Source organism: Aegilops tauschii, chromosome 1 (genome assembly GCF_002575655.3).
Source record: "Aegilops tauschii subsp. strangulata cultivar AL8/78 chromosome 1, Aet v6.0, whole genome shotgun sequence".
NCBI classification, from domain to species: domain Eukaryota; kingdom Viridiplantae; phylum Streptophyta; class Magnoliopsida; order Poales; family Poaceae; genus Aegilops; species Aegilops tauschii.
In genome coordinates this window covers 381,239,267-381,262,629 of record NC_053035.3, presented here as the reverse complement: position 1 = coordinate 381,262,629, position 23,363 = coordinate 381,239,267, and the positions used below count along the sequence as shown (strand labels likewise).

The following is a 23,363-nucleotide window of genomic DNA, read 5'->3' as shown; positions in this document are numbered from 1 at the left end:
GGTCCATGTTGAGCTTGACTCTCAAAGTGTCGTAAACATGTTGAATAATCAACACAAGGAGATGTCCAGTGCAGGGCCATGGATACAGGAAATCAAAACGATACTTGCATCTTTTTCTGATTTTAGAGTCTCTTGGGTTCGCCGTTCTGCTAATGTTGCCACGCATAAATAAGCTAGAGTTGGTGTGGGTGATGAACTCTGTAAGGTTTGGCTGGGAACTACCCCAGATTGTGTGCTTGATGTAATCTCGGATGAGATTCCGAACGCATTTGATTAAATAAAGCGGCAACGTTGACCCAAAAAAAAAAGGATCGCTGCATTAATCATCTCTTACGCTCCAGTCCCTGGTTAACGTTTTATCAAGAAGAAATGAACTTTGTAGTTATAATCAAATTCCAACGAACTTAATTATAAATAGTCAATTTCCTCAAAAACGCCCCCCTGACGCCCAACCCGGGCTCCCAGCCTGGATCAGCACCTGGCCCAAACCGGCCACCCGCTCAACGGCGCGAGGAACCGGACCGGCCACAACCTGCATCCACGAGAGAGACCAACATCATCCCCAAGGGCCGTACGCAGACGAGCCGACGCCGGAGAGCCCAGCCGCCGCTGCGCCACGACCTGCACACCAGCATGAGCTGAACCACGCCGACGCAACACCGCCGCCATGAGCCGACCCATGCCACCACCATGGGCTCCCACCACACCGTGGCAGCCCAAATGCACCAAGGACCACCGCAGCACCGGAAGCAGCCGCCTGCAGCAGCTGGTCGCGCGCCACCGCGGTCCACGCCCAGCGCCACGACCACGCCCGGTCGTGGCTAGCCCCCGCGCCGCCAGCCAGAGGAGAGCCCCCAGATCCAGATCGATTCGGGCCTCCGCCGCCGCTAGGCCCGCACCGCCGCCTCTGCCACCACGGGCGCAACCCCGACGACCACCGCACGTAGCCCACCACTCCGGGGCAGCAACCACCTGCGCTGCCGTACCCCACGAAGCACCGCGTCCCCGACCGGCGAGGTCGTCCCGCGCCGCCCACCACCGTTCGGGAAGGAGAGGAGGCCCCGCCGCCGTCGCGGCTGGCCGGGCTTTGCCCGCCAGCGAGTGCGGCGGCGACGAGGAGAGAGGAGGAGGGGAAGGGGGCTAGGACCGGCGGCGGCGAGGGTTTCCTCCCGTCGCTCGCGGGAGCGACGCGGGGGGTTTCGGGTGATCAAAAAAATTTCGGGTGATCAAAAAGACCCATCGTATATATCTATATACGGGCACCTGATGAGTGATGGATCTTGTTACAATGTCCATGCAATCGCTGAAGACCATTTATAGGGTTCATATTGGCGCAAAATAGCAAAAGGGTCCACGGGCTATTGCAGTAGTTTGTCACATTATTTAGGATTTTTATGTGTCCCAAACATTTAAAATATGCATATATTCTAGTGAATGAAATTGGATAGATAGATTGTCTAATTGTAAAATTGTTCTAAATACAAAAACTATGTATTAAGTAGTATGAATAATCGTGTGCAAGTACAGCAAGGAGGCCACATAACATTGTGTCTCTCTCCTGTATCTGTATGTTCAAATTCTGAGAAGAAAGGAATCCTGTGCATCCAAACAGGTCGTGGTTAGCAACTTGAGTCATTTGATATTTCCAGCAAGCAATTCAAACAGTCGGGCAAACAACAACATTGGAACCATGGCAATTTCAAAATTTCAATTCCGGAGATGAGCTGGAATTTGCACTTGAGTTCTGCAGACCAATTCAATTCGTGCAACCAAGCGGAGGGCCTCAGAGATTTTCTGCAAACATTTGTTGATGAAAGTTGACCATGATATGGTTGATGATGGCTACTCCTACTAGTACATAGCAGCTGTTGCATCATGTATGGTTGAGGCTGACGGGCGATGGCTACAGGCCAGCGCTGCTTCTTGTTGCGCCAAGGCCAAGGTTATCTATCCGTTCTCTACTTTAATGCCACTTCTTTGTGAAGCTTCATTAGTCAACCGAATGCAACATGCTTGATGCTCGAGCCTTTTTCCTCTTCTTCTTTATCACTCTACATGTAAACGCATGAGGAGCACAGGATCAGGTCGAGTCGAACATAGGATAGGAGTAGTACGAACAGCGTCCGGGAGGAAATTATATATTAGTATCACCGGAGTAGTGTCGTGGTAAAATGGGCACAAGCGCTTCCTGTAGCCCAGTGCTCCTCCCATCTTTCCCGGACACGTCTGGCCGCGCTGCCGAGCATATCCACGCTACGCTACACCGACGTGGAAGCCCGCACCGCACCTCATCCGGCACGCCTCCCACCGGCTCCCGCCTATTTCAATCCCCGGGCCGCGCACCGGATGCCGCCTCCCATCTCTAACAACCATCCGCGGGCGGTGCAATCTGTTTGTACCCGTCACTCCCACCCCTCGTCCCCAGCCCGCTCGCTCCCGACGACCGGAGACCAGGCGCCGCTCGCAGAGGCGGAGCAGAGAAGAGAGGATGGACCACGCGGCGGAGGCGCAGCGGACGGACCTGATGACGATCACGCGGCACGCGCTGAACGAGCAGGGCCGGCACCCGGAGTCCCGGGGCGACTTCACCATCCTCCTCTCCCACATCGTCCTCGGCTGCAAGTTCGTCGCCTCCGCCGTCAACAAGGCCGGCCTCGCCAAGCTCATCGGCCTCGCCAAGCTCATCGGCCTCGCCGGGGAGACCAACGTCCAGGCAAGCGCCAACCGACCCCTCGAGTCCCCTTATCTCGCTTTGTTTCCAATCTCTGTGCGCGCGTTGACAAACGTGCACGGCCGGAGTGCAGGGCGAGGAGCAGAAGAAGCTGGACGTGCTCTCCAACGAGGTCTTTGTCAAGGCGCTTGTCAGCAGCGGCCGCACTGTAATATACACTCTTCTGACTCTTCAGTTTCAGCAGATATCTTCCCGGCAAAGTAAACTACAATCCTGAGCCAAGGATCTGACTTTGCCGTGCTGCGTGCAGTGTGTCCTCGTGTCTGAAGAGAACGAGGCGGCCATCTTCGTCGACGCGCCCCTCCGCGGAAAGTACTGCGTGTGCTTCGATCCCTTGGACGGCTCCTCCAACATCGACTACGGCGTCTCCATCGGGACGGTACGCGCTCCTCTTACTCTGCTGCTTCTCCGAGCTTCTACCTGTTGACTGGTTCAGTACACCGTTCAAAAACAAAGGCACTATGTCTGCTGGTTACTCACTGCTATGTGCTATCTGATCGGCGTTTTCATTCTGTTCTACAGATCTTCGGGATCTACATGATCAAAGACAAGGACAACGCGACCCTGGAGGACGTGCTGCAACCCGGGACCGACATGATCGCCGCTGGCTACTGCATGTACGGGAGCTCATGCACGGTAATTATGTTCCCTGATGTATTTTCACTTCCATTACTTTACCCCACCTCTTCATCCTAGATTCAACGATGTTCTGGTTTACCGCAGCTTGTCCTAAGCACTGGAAACGGTGTAAATGGCTTCACCCTTGATCCTTCCCGCGGGGAGTTCATACTTACCCATCCCAACATAAAGGTTTGTGATGCAGGTCACAGCAACAGCAACGCACAATTTTTTTAAAATTTATTCACTGATGACCTGCAACAAAAGTTCTGCCAAAATCCTATTGTATGTGTGTTCAACTCTTCTTGATTGTGCAGATACCAAACAAAGGGAAGATCTACTCGGTCAATGAAGGGAACGCCAGAAACTGGGACGCGCCCACTGCAAAGTATGTACTCCTACTTACTACTCCCTCCGTTCCAAATTACTCGTCGTGGTTTTAGTTTAAATTTGAACTAAAACCACGACGAGTAATTTGGAACGGAGGGAGTAGATCTCATTTCAAGTTCACAAACATCACATGAAGTCAAGCTGAATTCTCTGGCCAACATTGCAGGTACGCAGAGAGATGCAAGTTTCCCCAAGACGGCTCATCGCCAAAATCCCTGAGATATATCGGAAGGTGAGTGAGTGCCTGTCTTTCAGCTGTTTCTCTCACATCAAACCGAAACTATTCCACAGCAAATTCAGTCAGACTCCGACTGCCCCTGTTTTATGCCGAACCTAATGATTTTGTCATGTTATTCCACGCTCCACAGCATGGTTGCGGATGTTCATCGTACCCTGCTCTACGGAGGCATATTTCTGTACCCCGCCGACAAGAAGAGCCCCAGCGGAAAGGTTCGGTACGCTGATGCTTAGCAGCCTCCTTCCTTCGTGGTATCCCCAGCTGATTACGCTTATCCACGTGCATTCCTTAGGTTGGTGACATGGGGCGTGTTTGGTTGCCGTGCGCTACAGTACCCGCATTGCATACACTTCTCCACCCAACCTGCCTATGCAAATCAGCCTCAAATGCACCATATGCATGTTGTTTAATTGCCTGCATGCCCTCTTACCTGCATAGGCCGAACCACACTGCCTGGTGTTTGGTTGCCTGCATGTTAGTCCACAAACCCAGGGCATGGTGTTTGGTTGTATGCAAGGCCTGATGTGTGGTAACCTCTTTGGCTAGTTGGTGAGGTTACCACCACACTTCGGCAGCACACATCATAAGCACAACAAAGTATAAACAGAGCATCAACTAGCATAATTCAGATATAAGCAGTACCACAGATATAACAGTTCAACGCATAAACCATAAACATGTTCAAAACAAACTCGATAGTACGCTCGAAAGAGGTGGCCCGGCCCTACTCCTTGGCGGCAAAGGCTTCGTCGTGCTTCCCCCACTTGCTGACGACCTCAATGCCATCGTCGTCGAAGATGATGACCTTGAGGGTGTCGGGAGTGAGGAGCTTGAACGTCACCATGTAGCCGATCTTGATCTGATGAATGGCTGCGTAGGTGGCCCAACCCTGATCTAGGGTCACCCTGCCGTTCATCAGCTTGACCGTCACCTTTCAGGAGCAGCCGGTGTTGTTCCTGAGCTTGAACTCCGTCGGCACCGCGACGAAGTGTTTGGTGAAGTCCAGGGGCATGGGGATGCACTCAAGCTTCGGTGCAAGGATGACCTTGCAGAAGTGAGTTGGGCCATCCTCCTGATGGTAGTGGCCGTAGTTGCGGCGCTTGTTGCTGGGGGGCTCCTCCATGCCCTCGTCGTCGCCACCCTCAGGCGTCTTCGGGTCTTCCTCGACGGTGGGCGGCAACTCAACCTCGTCGGGCATTGGGTGAAGGGGCTGCTTGCCCTTGCTGTCAATGGCCGGGAGCACCTCCGTGTCCTCGATCTGCACACAAGTCATGGAGTCAGGCATTGCACAGAGTTCATGGCTAATTCAAGAGCTTGTAGTTAAAACGGCATGACTGTCACTCTTCCCCTCCTCTCCATCCCCTCTATATTTACTCACCCTGCCCACCATTGTTTACCCACCCCCTCTCTTCTCTCACTGTCAACCTTCCTCCTCCCCATCGCCATGAGCTCTAGCTCCAGCTCCAACGCCAACCCCTTCCCTTGGGGTATTGGCTGGAGGGCCTTCTTCCTCGGGTGGACGGCTGGTGACCGGACCAAGTTCGAGAACACCATGGAGGTGTACTCGAACTTAGGCTCCATGCCGGACATGCAGAACGAATCTAATGCCGTGCTCATGAAGGCCACTAAAGAAGAGCTGAAGACGCTGATTCCTGACCCAGCGAAGGGCGCGATGGCAGTTGACATCATTCGCTGAGCCATGAATCAGGCCGTCTCCGACGACCCTAAACAGAGGAAGAAGTGGTGCAAGTACAAGACCTACTGGGCTCCTAATGACCGTCGTGCCGCAGTGTACTGGGAGACGGCTATCGCGCCGCCGGCGGTCATCGGCGGGGAGCCTAAGGAGGAGGAAGAAGAGGCGGTGCACATGCCAGCTAGGGCGCCAGAGCCAGTCCGTCCTACCTGGCAGATCGACCTCGACTCCGCCGAGGACGACCCGCCGGCCCGCACGGCGATGAAGAAGAAGATGAAGGCCAGCGGCTCGACCAGCCGCTCCGCACGCTGGTGACGGCCGCCGCGGTCAGCCGGTGACCGTTGTGTACCCCCTTTCCCCCTATTCCCCTATCCCCAATCCCGAAATCTACCTTATGCATTCCGATCTTGCATGTATGAACTCGTATGAACTGCTATGAACTAGTATGAACTACCCCTATGCTTATCTACCTCTATTCCCCATTCCCCTCCGCCGTGGATCGAATCTATCGCCGTGGATCGAATCTAGCGTGCATGTCGAAGAGAGAGAAGTGCTTACCGCCATTGATGGAGTCCGGTGGTCTTCTTCCTCTGCTCCGATCCGCCGCCGCCGGTGAGAGTTGGGAGAGTGGGGAAGAGTGGGGAGAGGGAGAGGTGAGGGGCGGTGAGGCTAATAACTGCCGGTGCTTCGGGAAGCAACGCGGCTTCTCGAGGGTGGCCGCGCGCGTGCAGCCGCACCCGCCCACGTGCACCGCTCGGGCCTGGCCCTGGAGAAACTGCCGATTCGTGCGTTCCCAGTGAGCCAGGCCCTGAGGTGCTTTAAGAAGCGTGCGATGCAGGCCCAATAGTGTATGCGGGCTACCAAACAGGCCGCGCACATCCCGCGCGGGCCTGGTTGGGCTGCATGCGGGCAACCAAACACGCCCATGTCGTATTTCCAGTGTTCTGTACGAGGATTTCCCCATGTCGTTCCTGATGGAGCAAGCCGGAGGCCAGTCTTTCACCGGCAAACAGCGGGTAAGGCCACTGAATTCACCGAATTCCTTTTTATCAGAGCAGCACTTTCTGCTTTGATACCATGCCACTTCGTCTGATTCAGAGCATGTGCTATTTTACAAAATTGTAGTAGTATCTTAACTTCATGTTGTTGCTGATCTTTGGCGTGCTGTAACTGAAAAGTGGTCTGCTGCGTTTGCATTGTAGGCCCTTGAAATTGTTCCTTCTGAGATACACCAGAGGTCTCCGATATTCCTCGGGAGCTACGATGATGTGGAGGAGATTAAATCATTGTATGCTTCGGAGTCGAGCACCGCCTGATCTGAGTTCCTGAAGACACAATACACATGTTCTGCATCCCGTTGCTAAAAGAAAAAAGTTATGTTCGGCGTTGTGACAAAAGTCCTTGGGTAGCGTTATGGTGATTCTGACATGATTGTCATGGCCTCAATGTAACAATACCCGTATATACATATACTCCCACTGTAAACTAATATAAGAGCGTTTTGATCACTAAAGTAGTGATCTAAACGCTTTTATATTAGTTTACGGAGGGAGTATTTGACATATTGCACGTCATTTTAACAAGTATTCCCTGTAAAGAAATATAAGATCACGGACCACACCCCCTTACTTTTCTCTCATGGCTGTGCCCGTTGACGATGACGAAGTTGTTCACCAACTCCTCCAGCATGTCCGGCCAGCCCGCTGTCGCCTGATTGGAGGTGTTCGTCGCGGGCATCGGGCCCTCAACTCCTTCCCCTTCGGAAGGAGGAACCGGCACCGTTGAGGCCCTTGGGGGCTCAGGTGCGGACGGCTGAGGAGGTCCGGATGGTCCGGACTCACCTCCCACATTCGCTAGGGGGGCCTCACCCTCCTGGTCCTTGGTGACCGAGGCGTCAGCCTCAGCCATGACCGCGTCGTCCTCCTTCCTCGTGTTCGGGCGGGAAAGGGTCCTTCGGGATAGCACCTCCTCGATTTCTTCGGGGATCAGGGGAGGTGCGGAGCGCGACGCCGATTCGCTGTCCGCTAGCTCGGCGGGCGGAGATGCCCCCTCCGAGGTTTGCTCGCCGAGGTGACCATGATATGGGCTGTGTCACCAGACAGTCGGTCTCCATTTGTAAGGGACTATTAGAAACAAAGCAATTAAAACAGCCAAGGAATATATACCTGCCATCGGGGCTTGAGCCTATGTTCCTTCTCCGGAACCTCTTTGGACGCTTCGGACTCCTCGTCGGAGTCCGAGCTATCAGGCAGGATCACCTTAGGCCGACACTGCCTCTTCGGGGCCTGAGGGGGTTGTACCGCATCGACGTCTTCGGCCGCCGCCCTCTTCTTGGAGTGCAAGGAGGCGCTTTCCTCCTCGTCTTCGTCCCCGTCCTGAGCAGACGGGGCTGCAGCATCTCCGGACCGGGTGTCCGGGCGAGGTTGTAACGCCCTACATGCGGTTATATCCCTCATGTGTCGGGGCACGACTTAGGGGCATAAACGCATGCACGACTAGTCGCAAGAGTGGTTAATCTTTACACAACCCATGTACTGAAAAGATAGGTATAGAATAGTTGGCTTACACTCGCCACGAATCACACAACATCATCAACATGCATACAATCATTCAAGATGAACACAGGGTCTGGCTACGGACGATATCAAACGAATAAAAGACAACCACTCAAGCTAAGTCCCGATCGACCCTAGTGGGCACCACTACTGATCGTCCGGATAAGTAACGTAGAAACACCCACGATCCTCGTCAAGCTACCACTTGAGCTCAATAGCATCTCCTGCATCAGACCCAACGGTACCTGCAACTGTGTTTGTAGTATTCTGTGAGTCACGGGGTCTCTGCAATCATAGCACCCTCGGTATCAAGACTATCAAAGCTTAAATGGGTAAGGTCTGGTTAAGTGGTGAAGTTGCAACAAGCACTAAGCATTTATATGGTGGCTAACTTACGAATATAAGAACAAGGTGAGAAGCTACGCAAACGGTCGCAATCTAGTAATGATCCTGAACTACTTATGTTCAAACATAACCCAACCGTGTTCTCTTCCCGAACTTCACCTAAAAGAGACCATCACGGTTACGCACACGGTTGGTGTGTTTTAATGAGATTAGCTTCAAGTTCACTACAACCGGATATTAAAAACTCCCATCTGCCACATAACCGCGGGCATGGCTCTCGAAAGTTTAAACCCTGCAGGGGTGTCCCAACTTAGCCCATGACAAGCTCACGATCCGCGGAGACAATCCTCCATCTCGGGACACTCTGATCAGGCTCGGAATCCCGATGCACAAGACATTTCGACAATGGTAAAACAAAAACAGCAAGACCTCCTGACGTGCCGATACCCTGATAGTAGCCGCGCGTATCTCGTCTCAGGCCACGATCGGATTGTCAAACTTCCGGTAGGCCAATCCATAGTTGCCCATGGCGGCCACCGACGGTCGACAGGTTGGACCAACACTCATGAGGAGCACTGGCCCGGGTTGTTGCACTACAAAAAGAATACACTTCCGTGATGATACGTGTTTGACACAGTAGGTCACATTTTCTGTCATGCATGTACATCCATGACAATTTTATGACATAATCAAGATAGTCATACCTGTGCTGTCGTAGAAGTGTTCCATGACATTACCAAAATTATCATCACAGAAGTGTCCACTTCCATGACGATAAATGCAGCGTGATGGAAGTGCTTTCGTCAAGGGTGACCGACACGTGGCACCGTAACGGGTCGCCGTTAAGCTATCGGGTCCAGTTTTGGATCCGATAACCCACTAACAGCCACGACCAATGCCGATTTTCCACGTGTAAAATTCTCATTAGCCGACGGAACCACGTGTCAGCTCCGCGTTGGCACAGGTGTCACTCATCCATTGGGCGAGATGCGCCTACGATATGTTGACACGTGGACCGGCCCAAAAGTGGCCCATAAAGATTAAATGGGCCGGCCCAACTAAAGGCCCACAAGATTTTGCGGACCATAATGGGCCGGCCCAGTTAAAGGCCCACAAGATTTTGCAGACCATAATGGGCCGGCCCAGCTAAAGGCCCACAAGATTTTGAGGACACTAGTGGGCTGGCCCGTTAACAGGCTGCCATGTTTTGGGCCAAATGCCGGCCCATATTTGATCTAGTCCATTAACAGCCTGCCACGTTCTGGGCCTAATAAAGGCCCATATGAGATCCGGCCCATTAATAGCCTACCACGTTCTGGGCCATATTACGACCCAGATCAGATCCGACCCTTTAAGAGGCTTTGGGCTAAATTATGGCCCATATCAGACGCGGCCTGTCAACTGGACACTGTGCTTTTGGGCCCACTTGAGGTCCGGTTAGGATTTCTGTTTGCTAAAGGCCCATTTAGTAATACAGCCTGATATTACTTTCGGCCTGTTAAAGGCCCGTTTAACATTTCGGCCCTATATTTATTTCGGCCTGTTAAAAGCCCATCATATAGTTGGGCCTAACTATGGCCTGCTACGTCTTGAGCTTGCGTTGGTTTTCCTTGAAGAGGAAAGGGTGATGCAGCAATAGTAGCGTAAGTATTTCCCTTAGTTTTTGAGAACCAAGGTATCAATCCAGTAGGAGGCTCCTTAGAAGTCCCACGCACCTACACAAACAAACAAAGAACTCACAACCAACGCGATAAAGGGGTTGTCAATCCCTTCACGGCCACTTGCGAAAGTGAGACCTGATAGAGATAATATGATAGGATAAATATATTTTTGGTATTTTATAATATAGATTAGAAAAGTAAAGATGCAAATAAAAGTAAATGGCAAACTTATATGATAAAAGATAGACCCGGGGGCCATAGGTTTCACTAGTGACTTCTCCCAAGATAGCATAAGTATTACGGTGGGTGAACAAATTACTGTCGAGCAATTGATAGAAAAGCAAATAATTATGAGATTATCTAGGCATGATCATGTATATAGGCATCACGTCCGTGACAAGTAGATCGAAACGATTCTGCATCTACTACTATTACTCCACACATCGACCGACTCCTGCCTGCATCTAGAGTATTAAGTTCGTAAGAACAGAGTAACGCATTAAGAAAGATGACATGATGTAGAGGGATAAACTCATGCAATATGATATAAACCCCATCTTTTTATCCTCGATGGCAACAATACAATACATGCCTTGCTGCCCCTGCTGTCACTGGGAAAGGACACCGCAAGATTGAACCCAAAGCTAAGCACTTCTCCCATTGCAAGAAAGATCAATCTAGTAGGCCAAACCAGACTGATAATTCGAAGAGACTTGCAATGATAACTTAATCATACATAAAAGAATTTAGAGGAGATTCAAATATTTCTCATAGATAAACTTGATCATAAACCCACAATTCATCGGGTCTCGACAAACACACCGCAAAAATAGTTACATCGAATAGATCTCCACGAGAGAGGGGGAGAACATTGTATTGAGATCCAAAAAGAGAGAAGAAGCTATCTAGCTAATAACTATGGACCCGAAGGTCTGTGGTAGACTACTCACAACTCATCGGAGGGGCTATGGTGTTGATGTAGCAGCCCTCCGTGGTCGATTCCCCCTCCGGTGGAGCACCGACGAAGGCTCCAAGATGGGATCTCGCGGATACAGAAGGTTACGGTGGTGGAAATAGTTTTTTGTGGTCCTCTCTGATGGTTTCGGGGTACGTGGGTATATATAGGAGGAAGAAGTAGGTCGGTGGACGCCCGAGGGGCCCAGGAGACAGGGGGCGCGCCCACCAGGGAAGGGCGCGCCCTCCACCCTCCTGGCCTCCTCGATTGCTTCTTGACGTGCACTCCAAGTCCTCTGGATCACGTTCGTTCCAAAAATCACGCTCCCGAAGGTTTTATTCCGTTTGGACTCCGTTTGATATTCCTTTTCTTCGAAATACTGAAATAGGCAAAAAAAACAGCAATACGGGCTGGGCCTCCAGTTAGTAGGTTAGTCCCAAAAATAATATAAAAGTGTATAATAAAGCCCAATAATGTCCAAAATAGAAGATAATATAGCATGGAGCAATCAAAAATTATAGATACGTTGGAGACGTATCAAGCATCCCCAAGCTTAATTCCTGCTCGTCCTCGAGTAGGTAAATGATAAAAACAGAATTTTTGATGTGGAATGCTACCTAGCATAATTCTCAATGTAAATTTCTTTATTGTGGCATGATTGTTCAGATCCAAATGATTCAAGATAAAAGCTTATAAAACATAAAAATAATAATACTTCGAAGCATACTAGCAAATAATCATGTCTTATCAAAATAGCATAGCCAAAGAAAGCTTAATACTACAAAATCATATAGTTAGGCCAAAATACTCCCATCATGCACAACCCCGATGACGAGCCGAGCAATTGGTTCATACTTTTTAACGCGCTTCAGCTTTTTTCAACTCTTACGCAATACATGAGCGCAAGCCATGGACATAGCACTATGGTGGTATATGGTGGTGGTTGTGAAGACAAAAAGGGAGAAGATAGTCTCACATCAACTAGGTGTATCAACGGGCTATGGAGATGCCCATCAATAGATATCAATGTGAGTGAGTAGGGATTTCCATGCAACGGATGCACTAGAGCTATAAATGTATGAAAGCTCAACATTAGAAACTAAGTGGGCGTGCATCCAACTCGCTTGCTCACGAAGACCTAAGGCATTTTGAGGAAGCCCATCATTGGAATATACAAGCCAAGTTCTATAATGAAAATTCCCACTAGTATATGAAAGTGACATCATAGGAGACTCTCTATCATGAAGATCATGGTGCTACTTTGAAGCACAAGTGTGGAAAAGAGATAGTAGCACTGTCCCTTCTCTCTTTTTCTCTCATTTATTTTCTCTTTTTTTTGGTGGGCTTCTTTGGCCTCTTTTATTTTTATAAAGTCCGAAGTCTCACCCCGACTTCTGGAGGAATCATAGTCTTCATCATCCTTTCCTCACTTGGGACAATGCTCTAATAATGAAGATCATCACACTTTTATTTATTTACAACTCAAGAATTTCAACTCAACACTTAGAACAAAATATGACTCTATATGAATGCCTCCGGCGGTGTACCGGGATATGCAATGAATCAAGAGTGACATGTATGAAAAATTATCAAGGTGGCCTTGCCACGAATACGATGTCAACTACATGACCATGCAAAGAGCAATATGACAATGATGGAGCGTGTCATAATAAACGGAACGGTGGAAAGTTGCATGGCAATATATCTCGGAATGGCTATGGAAATGCCATGATAGGTAGGTATGGTGGGTGTTTTGAGGAAGGTAAATAATGGGTGCAAGATACCGGCGAAAGTTGCGCGGCATAATAGAGGCTAGCAATGGTGGAAGGGTAAGTGTGCGTATATCCATGGACTCACATTAGTCATAAAGAACTCATATACTTATTGCAAAAGTTTACTTAGCCCTCGAAGCAAAGTACTACTACGCATGCCCCGAGAGGGATAGATTGGTAGGAAAAGACCATCGCTCGTCCCCGACTGCCACTCATAAGGAAGACAATCAAAAGAGCACCTCATGCAACAAATTTGTCACACAACTTTTACCATACGTGCATGCTACGGGACTTGCCAACTTTAACACAAATATTTCTCAATTTCATAATTACCCAACTAGCATGACTCTAGCATTACTACCTTTATATCTCAAAACAATTATCAAGCATCAAATTGATCCTAGTGTTAAATGCACTTTATATGATAGTTTTTATTATACTCAACCTGGATGCTCATCATTCTAGGACCAAATTCATAACCATAGAAAATACCATGCTGTTCTAAAAGACTCTCAAAATAATATAAGTGAAGCATGAGAGATCAACAATTTCTTCAAAATTAAACCACCGCCGTGCTCTACAAATATAAGTGAAGCACTAGAGCAAAAACTATTTAGCTCAAAAGATATAAGTGAAGCTCATAGAGTATTCTAATAAATTCTAATCATGTGGGTTTCTCCCAAAAGGTGTGTACAGCAAAGATGATTGTGGTGATCTAAAAATCAAAGACTAATATCATACAAGACGCTCCAAGCAAAACACATATCATGTGGTGAATAAAAATATAGCTCCAAGTAAAGTTACCGATAAACGAAGACGAAAGAGGGGATGCCTTCCCGGGGCATCCCCAAGCTTAGGATTTTGGCTATTCTTGAATATCTTGGGGTGAATGGGCATCCCCAATCTTAGGCTCTTGCCACTCCTTATTCCATAGTCCATCAAATTTTTACCCAAAACTTGAAAACTTCACAACACAAAACTCAACAGAAATCTCGTAAGCTCTGTTAGCGAAAGAAAACAAAACACCACTTCAAGGTACTGTAATGAACTCATTATTTATTTATATTGGTGTTAAACCTACTGTATTCCAACTTCTCTATGGTTTATAAATTATTTTACTGGCCATAGATGCATCAAAATAAGCAAACAACACACGAAAAACAGAATCTGTCAAAAACAGAACAGTCTGTAGTAATCTGTAACTAACGCAAACTTCTGGAACTCAAAAAATTCTACCAAAATAGGAAGACCTAGATAATTTGTTTATTGATCTAATGAAATTGGAATCAGCATTTTATCATGTTCTGGTGATTTTAAACAATTGTTTTCGTGAACAGAAAGTTTCTGGAATTTTCAGCAAGATCAAGTAGTTATCATCCAAGAAAATCCTATAGGTTTAACTTGGCACAAACACTAATTTAAACATAAAAACACATCTAAACAGAAGGTAGATGAAAAATTTATTACTAAACATAAACAAAAACAAAAAACACAAAGAAAATTGGGTTGCCTCCCAACTAGCGCTATCGTTTAACGCCCTTAGCTAGGCATAAAAGCGAGGATAGATCTAATTAGTGCCATCTTTGGCACTCAATTCATAAGTAGCTCGCATGATAGATTCATAAGGTAATTTGGCTTTCTTTCTTGGAAAGTGCTCCATGCCTTTCCTTAATGGAAATTGGAATCTAATATTCCCTTCCTTCATATCAATAATTGCACCAATCGTTCTAAGGAAAGGTCTACCAAGAATAATATGACAAGAAAGATTGCAATCTATATCAAGAACGATAAAATCTACGGGCACCAAATTCCTATTTGCAATAATAAGAACATCATTGATCCTTCCCATAGGCTTTTTAATGGTGGAATCCGCAAGGTGCAAATTTAAAGAGCAATCATCAAGATCATGGAAACCTAGAATATCACATAAAGTTTTCGGAATCGTGGAAACACTAGCACCCAAATCACACAAAGAATAACACTCATGATCTTTAATTTTAATCTTTATAGTAGGTTCCCACTCATAATAAAGTTTTCTAGGTATAGAAACTTCCAAATTAAGTTTTTCATCATAAGATTGCATCAAGGCATCAACAATATGTTGGGTAAAAGCTTTATTTTGACTATAAGCATGCGGAGAATTCACAACAGATTGCAACAAGGAAATACAATCTTTTAAAGAACAATTATTATAATTAAATCCCTTAAAATCCAAGATAGTGGGTTCAATGCTATTTAAAGTCTTGACGTGTCCAATCCCACTTTTACCAAATTTAGCATCAAGATCTAAAAACTCCGAATCATTGGGACGCCTTTTAACTAAAGTTGACTCATCTCCAGTCCCATCATTATCAAGATTAATATTGCAAAACAAGGATCTAATAGGGGACACATTAATAACTTTAAGATCTTCATCATTATTATCATGGAAATTAGAAGAACACGCCTTTATAAAGCAATCTTTCTTAGCACGCAATCTAGAGGTTCTTTCTTTGCACTCATCAATGGAAGTCCTCATAGCCTTGAGGGACTCATTGATATCATGCTTAGGAGAAGTAGATCTAAGTTTCGAAGAATCAACATCAAGTGAAAGTCTATCAACGTTTCTAGCCAAATCATCAACTTTAAGCAATCTTTCTTCAAGCAAGGCATTAAAATTCTTTTGAGAGATCATAAATTCTTTCACACTATTCTCAAAATCAGAGGGCATCTTATTAAAATTACCATAAGAATTATTGTAGGAATTTCCATAATTATTAGAGGAATTACTAGGAAACGGTCTAGGATTAAAGTTTCCTCTATAAGCATTGTTACCAAAATTATTCCTACCAACAAAATTCACATCCATAGATGCATTATTATTCTCAATCAAAGTAGACAAAGGCATATCATTGGGATCAATAGAAACACTCTTAGTAGCAAACAATTTCATAAGTTCATCCATCTTTCCACTCAAAACGTTAATTTCTTCTATAGCATGCACTTTTTTACTAGTAGATCTTTCGGTGTACCATTGAGAATAATTAGCCATAATATTATCAAGGAGTTTAGTAGCTTCTCCTAATGTGATTTTTGTTGGAAATATGCCCTAGAGGCAATAATAAAATGGTTATTATTGTATTTCCTTGTTCATGATAATTGTCTGTTGTTCATGCTATAATTGTATTAACTGGAAACCGTAATACATGTGTGAATACATAGACCACAACATGTCCCTAGTAAGCCTCTAGTTGACTAGCTCGTTGATCAATAGATGGTTATGGTTTTATGACCATGGACATTGGATGTCATTGATAATGGGATCACATCATTAGGAGAATGATGTGATGGACGACCCAATCCTAAGCATAGCACAAGATCGTGTAGTTCGTTTGCTAGAGCTTTTCTAATGTCAAGTATCATTTCCTTAGACCATGAGATTGTGCAACTCCCGGATACCATAGGAATGCTTTGGGTGTACCAAACCTCACAACGTAACTGGGTGGCTATAAAGGTGCACTACAGGTATCTCCGAAAGTGTCTGTTGGGTTAGCACGAATCGAGACTGGGATTTGTCACTCCGTATGACGGAGAGGTATCTCTGGGCCCACTCGGTAATGCATCATCATAATGAGCTCAATGTGACCAAGTGTTTGGTCACGGGATCATGCATTACGGTACGAGTAAAGTGACTTGCCGGTAACGAGATTGAACAAGGTAATGGGATACCGACGATCGAATCTCGGGCAAGTAACGTACCAATTGACAAAGGGAATTGTATACGGGATTGATTGAATCCTCGACATCGTGGTTCATCCGATGAGATCATCGTGGAACATGTGGGAGCCAACATGGGTATCCAGATCCCGCTGTTGGTTATTGACCGGAGAGTCGTCTCGGTCATGTCTGCATGTCTCCCGAACCCGTAGGGTCTACACACTTAAGGTTCGGTGACGCTAGGGTTGTAGAGATATTAGTATGCGGAAATCCAAAAGTCGTTTGGAGTCCCGGATGAGATCCCGGACGTCACGAGGAGTTCCGGAATGGTCCGGAGGTAAAGATTTATATATGGGAAGTCCTATTTTGGCCACCGGAAAATGTTCGGGATTTTTCGGTATTGTACCGGGAAGGTTCTAGAAGGTTTCGAAGTGGGGCCCACCTGCATGGGGGGACCCACATGAACGTGGGTAGTGGGGGCAAGGCCCCACACCCCTGGTGAAGGCGCACCAAGATCCCACCTTAGAAGGAATAAGATCATATCCCGAAGGGATAAGATCAAGATCCCTAAAAAAGGGGGATAACAATCGGTGGGGAAGGGAAATGATGGGATTTCTTTCCCCCACCTTTGCCAACGCCCCAATGGACTTGGAGGGCAAGAAACCAGCCCCCTCCACCCATATATATAGTGGGGAGACGCATGGGAGTAGTACCCCAAGCCCTGGCGCCTCCCTCCCTCCCGTGACAGCTCTTCCTCCCCGCTTGCGCTTGGCAAAGCCCTGCCGGGATCCCGCTACTTCCACCACCACGCCGTCGTGCTACTGGATCTCCATCAACTTCTCCTACCCCCTTGCTGGATCAAGAAGGAGGAGACGTCCCCGCTCCGTACGTGTGTTGAACGCGGAGGTGCCGTCTGTTCGGCGCTAGGATCATCGGTGATTTGGATCACGACGAGTACGACTCCATCAACCCCGTTCTCTTGAACGCTTCCGCTCGCGATCTACAAGGGTATGTAGATGCACTCCTCCCCTCTCGTTGCTAGCATCTCCTAGATTGATCTTGGTGACACGTAGGAAAATTCTGAATTCCTGCTACGTTCCCCAACAATTTTCATAAAAGTGCCTCCAGCGGCCGAATCTAAAAGATTTCTAGAAGCAAAATTCAAGCCGGCATAATTTTTTTGTATAATCATCCATAAATTCAAACCATGAGTAGGGCAATTGCGAATCATCAATTTCATTCTTTCCCAAGATTGGGCAACATGCTCATGATCAAGTTGTTTAAAATTCATAATATCGTTCCTAAGAGTGATGATCTTAGCGGAAGGAAAATACTTAGAGATAAAAACATCTTTGCACTTATTCCAAGAATCAATACTATTTTTAGGCAAAGACGAAAACCAAACTTTAGCGCGATCTCTAAGTGAAAATGGAAATAACTTCAATTTAACAATATCATTATCCGTATCTTTCTTCTTTTGCATCTCACACAAATCAACAAAATTGTTTAGATGGGTAGCGGCATCTTCACTAGGAAGGCCGGCGAATTGATCTTTCATAACAAGATTCAGTAAAGCAGTATTGATTTCACAAGACTCAACATCATTAAGAGGAGCAATCGGAGTACTAAGGAAATCATTATTATTGGTATTGGAGAAATCACACAATTTGGTATTATCTTGCGCCATGGCAACAAGTAATCCAACACACAAGCAAACGAAAGGCAAGCGAACGAGAGAGGAGACTGGGAAAGAGAGGGTGAATAAAACGGCAAGGGTGAAGTGGGGGAGAGGAAAACGAGAGGCAAATGGCAAATAATGTAAATGCGAGGGAGATGAGTTTGTGATGGGTACTTGGTATGTCTTGACTTGAGCGAAGACCTCCCCCGCAACGGCGCCAGAAATCCTTCTTGCTACGACTTGAGCTTGTGTTGGTTTTCCTTGAAGAGGAAAGGGTGATGCAGCAATAGTAGCGTAAGTATTTCCCTCAGTTTTTGAGAACCAAGGTATCAATCCAGTAGGAGGCTCCTCAGAAGTCCCACGCACCTACACAAACAAACAAAGAACTCGCAACCAACGCGATAAAGGGGTTGTCAATCCCTTCACGGCCACTTGCGAAAGTGAGATCTGATAGAGATAATATGATAGGATAAATATATTTTTGGTATTTTATAATATAGATTAGAAAAGTAAAGATGCAAATAAAAGTAAATGGCAAACTTATATGATAAAAGATAGACCCGGGGGCCATAGGTTCACTAGTGGCTTCTCTCAAGATAGCATAAGTATTATGGTGGGTGAACAAATTACTGTCGAGCAATTGATAGAAAAGCGAATAATTATGAGATTATCTAGGCATGATCATGTATATAGGCATCACGTCCGTGACAAGTAGATCGAAACGATTCTGCATCTACTACTATTACTCCACACATCGACCGACTCCTGCCTGCATCTAGAGTATTAAGTTCATAAGAACAGAGTAACACATTAAGAAAGATGACATGATGTAGAGGGATAAACTCATGCAATATGATATAAACCCCATCTTTTTATCCTCGATGGCAACAATACAATACGTGCCTTGCTGCCCCTGCTGTCACTGGGAAAGGACACCACAAGATTGAACCCAAAGCTAAGCACTTCTCCCATTGCAAGAAAGATCAATCTAGTAGGCCAAACCAGACTGATAATTCAAAGAGACTTGCAAAGATAACTTAATCATACATAAAAGAATTCAGAGGAGATTCAAATATTTCTCATAGATAAACTTGATCATAAACCCACAATTCATTGGATCTCGACAAACACACCGCAAAAATAGTTACATCGAATAGATCTCCACGAGAGAGGGGGAGAACATTGTATTGAGATCCAAAAAGAGAGAAGAAGCCATCTAGCTAATAACTATGGACCCGAAGGTCTGTGGTAAACTACTCACAACTCATCGGAGGGGCTATGGTGTTGATGTAGAAGCCCTCCGTGGTCGATTCCCCCTCCGGCGGAGCGCCGACGAAGGCTCCAAGATGGGATCTCGCGGATACAGAAGGTTACGGTGGTGGAAATAGTTTTTCGTGGTCCTCTCTGATGGTTTCGGGGTACGTGGGTATATATAGGAGGAAGAAGTAGGTCGGTGGACGCCCGAGGGGCCCAGGAGACAGGGGGCGCGCCCACCAGGGAAGGGCGCGCCCTCCACCCTCCTGGCCTCCTCGATTGCTTCTTGACGTGCACTCCAAGTCCTCTGGATCACATTCGTTCCAAAAATCACGCTCTCGAAGGTTTTATTCCGTTTGGACTCCGTTTGATATTACTTTTCTTCGAAATACTGAAATAGGAAAAAAAACAACAATACGGGCTGGGCCTCCGGTTAGTAGGTTAGTCCCAAAAATGATATAAAAGTGTAAAGTAAAGCCCATAAACATCGAAAACAAGTAATATAATAGCATGGAACAATCAAAAATTACAGATTCGTTGGAGACGTATCATGGCCCGCTTTGCATCCGGCCTGCTCACAACCGATAATCCGATTGGGCCAAACAAGGACCGAGACAATTTTGGCCTGTTAACGGACTGTGATGTGATTGGCACGATCATGGGCTGGGGTCTATTTCGTCCTGCTCTCGGCCCGTGAGCTGCTCGGCACGTTTCAGGCCCAACCTACTTTTCAGCCTTCTAAAAGCCCATTGAATTTTCTTGGGAAAATAGGGCCGGCGTTTACTCGGCCTATTAAAGGCCCGAAACTACTAGTGGGCCAGTTTACATTTAGGCGTGTTAACGGACCAATATGACTGGGCCCATGATGCGGATCATACATAGTGATTTGCATGACGGCCCGATTATGTACCGTAATTTTATGGTTTGGCAGGTTTACTTCGAAGACATGATATATATATAGTAAAATAACTGCAGCATCGTGGATAAGAAAAAACCTAGACTATACAATAAACAAATTACGACATATTACATCCACTGGGCATCAAAGTTTGCCACTATGATAATAAAGCATAAGCAGACACCAGATTACATACACTGGGCATCAAATATCGCCACCAGTGCAAATAAACACGCCGACAAAATAATATACAAAACCGACAACACTTCAATAGAGTTCAAGAAAGGTTAGCCATGCTCGGGAGTTGCAGCGCAATCAGCTGAGCAAGCTGATGAGTCTGCGCTTGTTTGACGCTTATATCCTCCTCACTCTGAAAGAGAAACAAGCAGACATATGACATGTTTTGCACATATAAGTATCAGTGCTGACAATTCATCGCATTTCTTATTGACGAATAAAGTGACACAATTTAAAATATCATTAACACAATATGGTATTGTTCAGGTTAAGACATGGCAGGAAATGACATTGTGAAGGAGTTGGCAGCTTCACGACACCACTGGATTACAGATCAAGAACTCATAAGTATCAATGGTTAGTATTGTTGGGAAACATAGTAATTTCAAAAGGGATAATTAGATTTATGCCCCTAGTTGTGTCCCACTCGTCTGTTTTACCCCTAATTCCCAAAAGTCATCGGTTTTGTCCAAGTCACTTTGCTCCTCTTATGCTTTTGCCCTTTGACCGTTTGACCGTCAGTTTGAAAACTTCATAACTAATTCATACTGAATCAGAAAAATGCAAATAAGATACCAAAATGTTCAGAAAAACATCACCTATATGTCAGTGTCATTTGCATTCATGAAAAAAGTGTTGGAAAGTGCACATCCGAGTTTTATCTCTTTTGATACCACCATGAATAGTGAACTCTAAAAAAATTCAAAAAAATTCAAAAAAAATATGGTGGCGAAGAACAACAAATGTTCTAAGTGCTTGCCAAGTTTCATTAGGGAACGACATTCATGGAAGTCGTGGCAAAAAAAAATCTATTTTGGAGTGCTGATTGTTTTTTTTGCCACGGCACCCACGAATGTTATTCCCTGATGAAACTTGGCAGCCACTTAAAACATTTTTCATTCTTTGCCACCAATTTTTTTTTAATTTTTTTGAACTTTTTTAGATTTTACTATTCATGGTGGTAGCATAAGAGCTAAAACTCGGATGGCACTTTCCAACACTTTTTTCATGAATGCAAATGACACTGACACATAGGTGATGTTTTTCTGAACATTTTGGTATCTTATTTGCATTTTTCTGATTTACTACGAATTAGTTATGAAGTTTTCAAACTGATGGTCAAACGGTCAAAGGGCAAAAGCATAATAGGAGCAAAGTGACTTGGACAGAACCAGTGACTTTAGGGAATTAGGGGTAAAACAGACGAGTGGGACACAACTAGGGGCATAAATCTAATTATCCCATTTCAAAAATATTCCTACGCACACGCAAGATCATGGTGATGCATAGCAACGAGAGGGGAGAGTGTTGTCCACGTACCCTCATAGACCGTAAGCGGAAGCGTTTTATCAACGCGGTTGATGTAGTCGTACATCTTCATGATCCGACCGATCCAAGTACCGAACGCACGGCACCTCCGAGTTGAGCACACGTTCAGCTTCATGACGTCCCTCGTACTCTTGATCCAGTTGAGGCCGATGGAGAGTTCCGTCAGCACGACGGCGTGGTAACGCTGATGATGAAGTTACGACGATATGACCGAGGTGTGTAACTGTGGAGGGGGGCACCGCACACGGCTAAGAAATCAACTTGTGTGTCTATGGGGTGCCCCCTGGCCACATATATAAAGGATGGAGGGAGGAGGAGGCCTGCCCTCATAGGGCGCACCCAAAGTGTGGAGTGCTACTAGGACTCCCTAGTCCTAGTAGGATTCCACCTCCCATATGGAATAGGAAAAGGGGAAGGGAGAAGGAGAAGGAAGGAAGGGGGCGCCCCCTTTCCCTAGTCCAATTCGGACCAGTCCATGGGGAAGGGGCGCGGCCACCCTTGAGGCCTTTCTCTCCTTTCCCGCATGGCCCATTAAGGCCCAATACGAATTCCCGTAACTCTCCGGTACTCTGAAAAATACCCGAATAACTCGGAACCTTTCCGATGTCCGAATATAGCCTTCCAATATATCGATCTTTACGTCTCAACCATTTTGAGACTCCTCGTCATGTCCATGATCTCATCCGGGACTCCGAACTATCTTCGGTCATCAAATCACATAACTCTTTAATACAAATCATCATCAAACGTTAAGCGTGCGGACCCTACGGGTTCGAGAACTATGTAGACATGACCGAGACACATCTCGAGTCAATAACCAATAGCGGAAGCTGGATGCTCATATTGGCTCCCACATATTCTACGAAGATCTTTATCGGTCAAACCGCATAACAACATACGTTGTTCCCTTTGTCATCGCTATGTTACTTGCCCGAGATTCGATCATCGGTATCTCAATACCTAGTTCAATCTCGTTACCGGCAAGTATCTTTACTCGTTCTGTAATACATCATCCCGCAACTAACTCACTGGTCACATTGCTTGCAAGGCTTATAGTGATGTGCATTATCGAGAGGGCCCAGAGATACCTCTCTGACAATCAGAGTGACAAATCCTAATCTCGATCTATGCCAACTCCACAAGTACCATCGGAGACACCTGTAGAGCACCTTTATGATCACCCAGTTACGTTGTGACGTTTGGTAACACACAAAGTGTTCCTCCGGTATTCGGGAGTTGCATAATCTCATAGTCATAGGAACATGTATAAGTTATGAAGAAAGCAATAGCAACAAACTAAACGATCATAGTGC

The 23,363-nt window shown here is 46.4% G+C and overlaps 1 protein-coding gene across 6 annotated transcripts; it reads left to right on the top strand.

The window, feature by feature from the left end:
• The first annotated feature begins 2,488 nt into the window (after positions 1–2,488).
• LOC109787169 (fructose-1,6-bisphosphatase, cytosolic) lies at positions 2,489–21,108 on the top strand. 6 transcript variants are annotated; one of them, XR_005754831.3, is made up of 10 exons: positions 2,489–2,713; positions 2,805–2,879; positions 2,982–3,110; positions 3,254–3,367; positions 3,455–3,541; positions 3,667–3,737; positions 3,906–3,971; positions 4,108–4,189; positions 4,270–6,686; positions 6,873–14,097. XR_005754831.3 is itself a non-coding variant. In XM_020345725.4 (10 exons), exons 1-10 carry the CDS (start codon positions 2,489–2,491, stop codon positions 6,984–6,986), a joined length of 1,044 nt encoding a protein of 347 aa, XP_020201314.1. In that variant the 3' UTR covers positions 6,987–14,097. The 6 variants fall into 6 exon arrangements, 4 of the variants coding, with proteins under 4 accessions (XP_020201314.1, XP_045083777.1, XP_020201313.1 ...); XM_020345725.4 differs by having other exon boundaries at positions 4,108–4,194; positions 6,611–6,686; XR_002238485.4 differs by lacking the exon at positions 4,270–6,686 and having other exon boundaries at positions 4,108–4,269.
• The last annotated feature ends 2,255 nt before the right edge of the window (positions 21,109–23,363 follow it).

Excerpts from the sequence above, each read along its gene's own strand:
- LOC109787169 (XM_020345725.4), top strand. The coding sequence starts at position 2,489 with ATGGACCACGCGGCGGAGGCGCAGCGGACGGACCTGATGACGATCACG. Across the intron at positions 2,714-2,804 it reads CCGGGGAGACCAACGTCCAG|GGCGAGGAGCAGAAGAAGCT; the intron begins GCAAGCGCCAAC and ends GCCGGAGTGCAG. Across the intron at positions 3,368-3,454 it reads TGTACGGGAGCTCATGCACG|CTTGTCCTAAGCACTGGAAA; the intron begins GTAATTATGTTC and ends GGTTTACCGCAG.